Genomic DNA, 9,059 nt, shown 5'->3' with positions numbered 1-9,059 from the left:
AAGGAAATATTCCATGTCCTAACTTTGTTTTTAACCTAGGAAGCAAAAATAAAATTGACTCCAATTTCAATTCCTGCTGTGGTATGAACAGTGGGAATTGTGGGATTATTAAATTTTAAGCTTTGGTTATTTAATGCTGAATGAATTTGACAAAGTGGTTCATTAAATGCACTATTAGGAAATAACAGACACTTCAAAATCCATTATGCAGTTAGGATGAAGAATTTATTGTGTGTACAATTAAGCAATTCAACTATAGATGTGCGGTAGCATTTAAAGAAAAGGGATAAGGTGACCAAAATAGTTTTAGCATGAAAACTACAATATAGACTTAAAATCTGTCTGAAACAGAAATTATTGACTAAAAAGAACACAGAACAGGAAACGACAGATTGCATCATTAACTAGGACAGTAAAAAACTGTACAGTACAAGCAACACATTACAATAAATTATGATCAGTGAGGCAGTGTCTCTCATTTGGGACAAAAGGGACAACAGGGAGGGTTTTAAAATCTCATAAATCCACCATATCTCTTTTCCATCTCTGGAACCTCTTTGGAATAACTTTCCCCATCTTCATCTGAAGGGAGAAAAGAATCAGTGAAGCGCTTAAGAAATCCACCATATCGTTTCTGGTAATCCAGCCACCATTCTGGCCTCCCTACTCTTCTCATAAAGCCACCATATCTCTTTTGCAGCTCTTTGGCTTCATCTTCCAGTTCTGGACTACGCTTGAAGCTTCTCATGAAGCCTCCATATCTTTTGATGATCTCCCCATCATTTTCATTTATCTGTCGGTAATGTGAGGCTTCAGCATTGGCCCCTGTTCCCAGAAGCTCCCTCAGCAGATCAGATGAATTAACCAGAGTGTCATCACTGGAGTCTTTCTTCATAAACCCACCATACCTCTTAAGGATCTCTCCATTTGTTTCCTCCTCTGGTTCTACATGATAAAGCTCATCTGTTTTCTTCATGAAGCCGCCATATCTTTTCATGAAGCCACCATACTTCTTTGCTAGCAAATGGTTCTCATTCTCTTCTTTATTGTTGTCCCCTGGAGCACTGTTGCCTTCCTCCGAAAGATCCAGTCTAGTTAATTGAACAAGCTCCTTGCACGTTTCCCAGGCTTTGGCAGAAGGCAGTTTTCCTTCACATTCTAGTGTGCATGCCTGAAAAATTGATGGGATTTACTAAGAATGATTAAAAAAACCCCAAGACACGCTGATGTTGTCTTCATCATCATCATCAACAAGCTCAGTGCCCATTGGTGTCTGATGCCTCACTCGCTATTTCCTTCCATTTTTCCCTGTCCAGTACAGAACGGCTTAGTTTCTGTAGACTAGCTCCACGCCAATCTACTACATCATCTACCCATTCTCTGTGGGGTCTACTTTTTCTCTTATTTTTGTTAAAGGCATAAGCCACTCTGTAGATCAGAGATACTCAGCCCTCTGTGGTTCAGGAGTCAAATTAGTAATCAGTACTACCCAAAAGAGCCACAATGGTGTGATTCATTGCTTCATTTGCTATAGCACATGAAATTCATATTTAAACACTATCACAAGGGAAATGTTTAGTGTGTATGCCACAAAGAACTGCAGGAGACACTAAAGAGCCACTTGTAGCTCACAAGTCTCAATCTGAACGTCACTGGTCTAGGAACTCATTGGCTGGAAGGAACTGAGCTCCTGCACTGCTTATTCCATAATTATTCATTATGCCTGTCTTATGCCTTCATGTCATGCACCTGGTATTGGTACTGGTCACTGTCAGATACAGGATCCTGGACTAGATGGACCACTAGTCTGGTCTGGTATGATAATTCCTATGCTTCTAGTTCAAGCAAAGAGATCCATGTGTACACACACACACACACACACACACACACACACACACACACACACACACACACACACACACACACACCCCCCTCTTCAGTTTTGGACATCCGTCATAATGACAAAGGTGAATAAGTGTGTTTCAGGTTAATGAGAAAAAATAATTGTAAGAGTACAGTGACTTTTTAATAAAAAAAGGAGACACCCTCTTTTAGGAAAAGGTAATTTTCAATTTTGGTTTTGTTAGGGGGATTTCCATCCACCCTCAAACATTTGCTTAAAACTTAAAGTAGAACATAAAAATAACACAGTACAAACAAGCTACCTCTAATGTAGTAGCTAACATAGTTCCATGATATCACGTGGCTCTTAAGATTTGTATCACCAGATAAGGCCATCCCTCCCTGATTTCCTTCTTTAAAAAAACTTCTCAAATTTACCCTATTTCAAATTCTGAGGCAACGTACAGTGATGTAGAAGCAGGTCAGACAACTAGTCTAGCTAGTCTGAGGTACTGCCAAGGCAACAGCACACCTGAAGTGCCTGAGGAAGGTAAACACCTCTAACAGTGCTGTGTATAGAAGAAACATTGCTTACTGACCTACATAATCATCTGACTTGCTGAAGCATAAATGATACAGATAAACATATAGTCTGTACATAGTTTGTCTAAATTACTACTACTACTAGTGAAGACTGTTAGCATCCAAAATGTTCATAGTCATTGCTATATCAGGGGAATTTCTTTCCAATGAAATAATGCTCCTAAGGCAAATGGGAATGAATCTGCATCAATAAATTTCTTCACACATAATTGTCTTTCCCTTCTCCAGGCACCAATGTGTTAACTTCAGAAAGACACATTTAAAGACTCATTGAGACTGGAGAGCGTAATCATTACATAAGATGCGTAAATGCTCAAAGAGGATTGGAACAATTTATGAACACTTCTAAGTAATAGTCTATGTTTAAGTGTATCATTGAGGAAGAGCAAAAATGTCTGGGCAAAAAGACTTTGTCAAGTGTTAAGTAATATTAGATAAAACAGAACAATCAGCAGGAACAGTGAAATCTTTTTTCTGCATAAAAATCATTTCCCCTCTCCTATCTCACAATTTGTAGGGGCTTTGAGAACTGATTAAATCATATAAAAGTAAGATCTTATATGATCAGATTTTTACAGTTGTGGAATGAATTTATTATATTTGAAATGTTACATTTGTTTACACTTTAACCTTATTGTTCCACCATACTCTGTAATAATAAATAAAAGTAAATGATGATGCTCAACTTACCCTGGTATAGGGCCTCTGTCTGAGGATCTCAGCAAGCTTTACAAATGTGAAATTAAGTCTCAAAAGCATTCTGTAAGGCAGGTAACTGATTACTTCACTACTACTGTAGTTACCTGCCAGTTAAGCCCTAAATGTCATAAATATATTAAGAAACAGCATCTATCAACCTATTGCAAAATTATTTCCATATTAATGACTACTATTGACTTAAAGACTCATGAAATTGAGTACAAAGTAACTATGATGTTACCAACCATCAAAATTTCTGATTTTAACTGGCATTGCATATTTATTCCATTTGAACATATTTGGGTTATGAAAATAATATGAACTCAACTATTATCTGATTTGGAAATCACTATAATAAAAAATAAAAACCTCTTTTTTGGGTTAAACAATCATTCTCCCACTTCCAGCCAAACACACACACCACACACACGGTGTATAATAATGGTTTGATTACTTTCTATGGTGCTCATTATAGGAAACAATAGTGAACTCACTAACTGTTAATGGGTTTAGAAACCAATACTGTAACATACTGTGTGGTACTGTACTTTATTTTAGTTTATCAGCTGATAAATACTATTGCTGAACAAAATTTAACACGTTTCAAAACAGCTTAGCTGTTCAAGAAAGTTAAGTTAGGGCTCCTGTTTATCACTGAGAATTCACTGAAATAGAAGCGCAAATTTTCACGTGGACATAAATGTCAACTGCATTCAGAATATTTTCTGGGGTAACTGCTATGGTTATAGAAGTGCCATTATTTCTGTTAGAAACAAAAAGTTAGGTTAGAGTCCAAACCTTCATTCCTTGTGCATCGAAACCATCACAAACTTCCATTAGTTTCAACAGGAGTGTTGAATGCACAAAGACATTTAAATTTTTAATACCACAGTCCTCAAGCCCGCAAGTCCTTTGTCTCTTGCAAATTACTCAGCACCCTGTTCTCGGCTTCTAAGGGGAACTGAGCACACCCAGCAATTGTCAGAATCAGACCCCTTAAATTCCCTGCCAGCAAGGTACCAGTGTGAATTTATTTTAAAATGAAGCTAGTGGATTTTAACTAGTGAGGACATGCTCAGTTAGGTTGTTTCTCATGATTAGCTTCAGTGTCTAACACTAAGAGCTAATGAAAACTAAAATACAGCTCAGCATCATGTCCTCTTCAGCACTCCTTCACCTAGGAACCAGATGCAGCCTGCAGTCAGAATTGTTTTGCTTTTGGGGTTTACGCTTTAGTCTTAACTTGGCAGTCTAAATTGTTAGCTTAAACTTTTTTCCCATTTAAATGAATAAATGAATGAACCATTAAGCAAAGTGAAAACTATATTCAGCTACTTCTTTATTGTGTCCCAGCCATGCTTTGTGATTGTTTACCTCTCTCTCATATTATTGAAAAGAAGAAAAAAAAGATTTTCCCCTCCTCTCACCTGGTCAATGGGGAAGCACCTGCACCAGCAGCAGGAGGATCTGTATGACTGATTATACAGGGCAGCTTTCTGCAGACACACACTGTAAATGTAGCCTTCACAAAGTGCTGTCCAATACATGCATTAAATAAAGGGACAGTCAAAGAACTATTCTCTAATCTCCTCCGGTATAGAATATGACAATCTATCACAATGAGAGGTGAACGTGTTTCAATCAATAAGATTTGTTTTCTAAATAAGAAATGGGAAACTGACTAAAAAAGCCATTGTAAGTTCACACCATGTGTGCAGACTTTTGAAATGCATGTACCTGGAATGGAGACACACCGTTCAAGCGGTTACTTCCCAGCTGAGACCTAGAGTAACAGATTTAAAGGAAAGTGGGGTGCACCCTGTGTGTCTAGAATGACTTGTCCCAGTTATGTAATCATTTTATAAGACTCTCATTCTGCAGAGCTATTCTCAAAGGACAATGTTCATCCTGGTGGAAGGTGCTGTAGCAAGTTCTGTTTTCAAATGAAAAAATAAGTACAAGTAGCTGTGTTAGTCTGTATCTGCAAAAATAACAAGAAGTCCTGTGGCCCTTTATGGATTAACAGATTTATTGGAGCATAAGCTTTCCTGGGCAAAGACTCACTTCGTCAGATGCATGTCATGGACCAGGTGAAGTGGGTCTTCATCCATAAAAGCTTGTGTGCCAATAAATCTGTTAGTTTGTGAGACAAGCACAGGCCTTCTATGGAGTCTTTGATGAAGGAAGAGGAAGTTTATTGGAAACCTCTTACCAGCAAACTACGTAGTAGCTCAGGGGGAGATTTTCTCCTTTGGAGAGAAATCAAACATGGAACATTTTCCCTGTGGTTCATTTCTGTTTGGCTTTCCCACTCACTACTTGCTACTTTTGCTCTTTGAAGAGGTGAGGGGTTTGTTCAGAGCCAGACACTTTGACCAGAATTTTAGTGACTCCATTCAATCTCTCTGGCTACATCTACACATACCAGAGAAGACCAACCCCCTCCAGGTCTGTCTTCCAGGGTGCCATGCCACATATGTGCAAAACAGCATGTTCCACGGTCAACATGAACCCTGGAACTTCTCCTGAGCCTCATGGTAGTACAGAAGGTGGATGGAGGAGCGCTGCCATTCACCTTCTGCCCTGAAGACAGGCACAGAAGTCCACAGCTGCAAAGTCAATTTCTGGTACACAACTGGTGTAGCAAAAATCAGGGAGCAGCCCTCGACCTACAAGGTAAGTCTAGACTTGGCCTCAGTCCCACAAAGATCCTTAAAAGGCTCTGGGCAATTCCCACCCCCCTCCTGAGAACCTGTCTTGCCTATTCTCAGCATTGCTGGGAGAGATCAGGGTAGTTTCTGACTACGACATAAGAGGTGATTTCTTTTAAGGGGTGAGGGAACTGGGCAGTTTATAGAAGGGCCTGTTCCAGTCTCTTCCCCATTCTTCGGCACCCCTCCTCTAGTTCCCACCAGGACATAAGAACTCCTATTTAAAATTTGCATTTTAATGTTAAAAGAAGGGAGCTGGTTCCAGTCAAGCTGGTAGATTACAGAAGCCCCTCTTGTTTCCCCGGCACTGCACGTGGGGGCTGGGTCCAATAAGGGGCCCAACGTCCTAGCTCCCCTTGGCTTCAGTGGAAGTCCAAGGTGCTGGCTACCTGCCACCAGTGCAGGCTGGGCCCGGCGCAGGAGGCATCATCGCTCGCTCTCCTCTAAGGTCCGCTCCTACCCGACCACCTCCGCGCCCGCAAAGGGAGGTCAGGAGTCGGTCAACTCCCAGCACTGGCCAGGGCCAGGCAGGAGCTGGGGGGCCGGGAGCTCTCCAAGGTGCTGAACCTACTGGCGCGTACTAGGGAGGGCCGGCGCATTGCACAGGGAAGCGTCCGCGACGGAGGCACATGCTCCCCCCAGCAGACACATCTAAGCGGCCAGGGGGGCGCAGGGGCCGGCCCGCTGCTGCTGCTTTGCGGAACCGGTTGCCGAGTCTCAGCCTGGTCCCCTGGGCTGCAAAGGAGTTAAGGGGGAGGTCTCCCGGGCACGCCCGGCTCCTGCTTACCAGTGGGTTGATCTCGGCGTGGCGGGCCAGGCGGTAGGAGCAGGAGGCGCAGTCCTGGCTGCAGTCCGCCTGCACTGTCCAGCCAGGGCAGCTGCTGAGAGCCAAGAGCAAGCCGCACAGTCGCAGGAGCAAAGCCATGGGCTGCGGAAAGAAGAGGGCAGCATTCAGCCTGGCGCCAGCTCCCTTCCCGGCCCTGGGCGCGGTGTCCCCAAGCCCACAGCTTCTCCCACCTCTGCCCCAACTGCCTGCCAGCCTCGGGCGCAGGCGCTGCGGACTAGCCCCAGGGGCGAAGGTACCCCCTCGCCGCGCGTCCCTGGAGATACGGCCCCCAGCTCGCCCTTCCCTTGCCCGGCGCCTCTAGCCCGCAGCCCCCTTCGCCGCGCTGCTGGTGCTAGCCGAGCCGGCGCTGTCCCCTGTAGGGCGGCAGAGCCCATGGGGCGCTGCATGGGAGGACTCAGCTGCCAGCCCTTAACAGAAATCAAAGCAACTCCCCCCCCCGCCCCGATTACAGCCTCTCTCCTGCCCGGGTTCCAGGACCTGTCTCTCCCGGCACGGGTCCGGAAGGCGGCAGAGGCTATCCCCGCAGCGAGAGCAGCTACAGGACCTGTAGCGGTACTTGGAGCGGCTTTATGGCAAGAGTTTGTCCGCCCGCCCGCCCGCCAGCTCCCCACCCCACGGGCGCTGGAAAGCCGGCGGAGCCGCCTGGTCCGGTGCAGGACACTCACATACCCGCTGCTTCCCCGGGAGCCCGCAGCCGCGCCTCGCGAGCGAAGTGGTGCCAGCCGCCGACGTCTCTCGGGTCGCGCCGCGGGGATTGCTAGACGGGCTGAGCGCTCGCTGCCCGGAGCAGCCCTAGAAGGGGGAAGAATAGAGGAGACAAGTAATAGCGGCGTTAGGGAGCGCCCGCTGCTGTGAGCTTACGGCCGGGGAGCGAGCGCCCCGCTACAGTGGCCGACTCCGGGCCCGTGCGCTGCCTGGACGGCTCGGGCTGCGGGGCTGGGAGCACTTCGGCAAAGTCAGGGCTGCGGGCAGCGGACTGGGCCACTTTATAATTAGTGAAAGAGGGAAAAGCGAAGCCTCCCCCAATCGCCGGCGGGCGCCAGCTGACGCATGAGCTACGAAAGCCCGCTCGGGACGCCCCCCCACCGCCCGGATGAGCGAGGCTGCCCGGGGAGGAGCTGAGCCAAGCCGGGGGAGGGGGGAGCGAGCCGGAGCGGCCTGGCGGCGGGGGAGGCTGCTCCACGCCCGTGGCCTTTCACCCAGCCTCCCCCGGCGCTGCCACCTAGCGTGAGAGCCGGGGCATGGCCTGCGCGGGGGAAGAGGGGCCCAGCGGCACGTGGGAAAAGCCGGCCCACGTGCTCCGGCCCGGCTTCCCTCCCCGGCTCCCTAGTTCACAGCACTAGGGGTCAGAGAAAGGGCAGCGCAATGGGGTGGCCCCCTCCCCGCCCACTGTTCCCCCCATCTTCCTGAACAGCTGGAAGGACCAGCTGTCCCCACCGCCCCGGGAACGGGCTACCCTCGCCCCCTCCCAGCCTGGAGAGGGACCCAGTGTGTACAGCTCTAAGAGCCGCAGCGGCGGGGAGGTCGGGCCACTACAGGGAGGGAGATGTTTTCAGGTGCGTTTACTGGGGTTGTGTGGCCTGGGCCGCAGCTGTCTGGCGGTAGGTGAGGTTTGGGCGCTAGGGGGCGCCCACCGCTTGCAAAGGCAGCAGGAGCAGCCCGGCTTGTGAGAGGGGTCTGCTGTAAGCCACAGGCCTAGTGCAAACGAGCAAAGGGATCACCATATGGAGTGGGGCTCAACCACACTGGATCAGGGCAGTGGTTCGTCTAGCCCAGTATCCTCTTCCCAGCCTGGCTAGTGTGAGATGCTGCAGAGGGAATGGGCAGAACAGAGTAATTATCATCAGATGCATCTGATGAAGCTGGGTTTTGCCCAGGAAAGCTTATGCTCCAAAATATCTGTTAGTCTATAAGGTGCCAGAAGACTTCTTGTTGTTCTCGAAGCTACAGACTAACATGGCTACCTCTCTGATAGTAATTATCAAGTAACTCTCCCTTATCCAGGTTCAGAATCTGGTGGTCAGAGGTTTAAACAGTCCTCTAGTGTTTTAAATCTGGGGACAACACTTGTAAGACCCAGAAACCACTATTGGTCCCTGGCTAAACTGTGATTTCAAGGAAAACTGGGAGTCTTCGTATTTGACTGATATTTGTTCACTACCTGATGGGTATTTGACTCTTAGACCCAAAAACCATGATAGCATTTCAGACCTCAGGTGTAAGCATGATCTGAAACTGACCACACGGAACAGACTGGCATGCATCAGGAAGGTTTTACACGTTATTCAGTGTCAGGAGAGGACGATTCCTTCCCAGAGAACTAACCTGATCACATTGGTAAAAACAAATAGGCTCTG

The 9,059-nt window shown here is 47.0% G+C and overlaps 1 protein-coding gene across 1 annotated transcript; it reads right to left on the bottom strand.

Moving 5' to 3' along the window:
• Window positions 1–212: 212 nt before the first annotated feature.
• On the bottom strand, window positions 213–7,636 carry PENK (proenkephalin). Its single transcript, XM_074985780.1, has 3 exons — window positions 7,372–7,636; window positions 6,643–6,783; window positions 213–1,171 (listed from the first exon to the last, which is right to left on the bottom strand). Exons 2-3 carry the CDS (start codon window positions 6,778–6,780, stop codon window positions 509–511), a joined length of 801 nt encoding a protein of 266 aa, XP_074841881.1. The 5' UTR covers window positions 6,781–6,783; window positions 7,372–7,636; the 3' UTR covers window positions 213–508.
• Window positions 7,637–9,059: the final 1,423 nt, after the last annotated feature.

This window comes from Carettochelys insculpta, chromosome 2 (genome assembly GCF_033958435.1).
Source record: "Carettochelys insculpta isolate YL-2023 chromosome 2, ASM3395843v1, whole genome shotgun sequence".
Taxonomy (NCBI): Eukaryota; Metazoa; Chordata; order Testudines; family Carettochelyidae; genus Carettochelys; species Carettochelys insculpta.
This window is presented reverse-complemented; position numbering and strand designations above follow the sequence as displayed.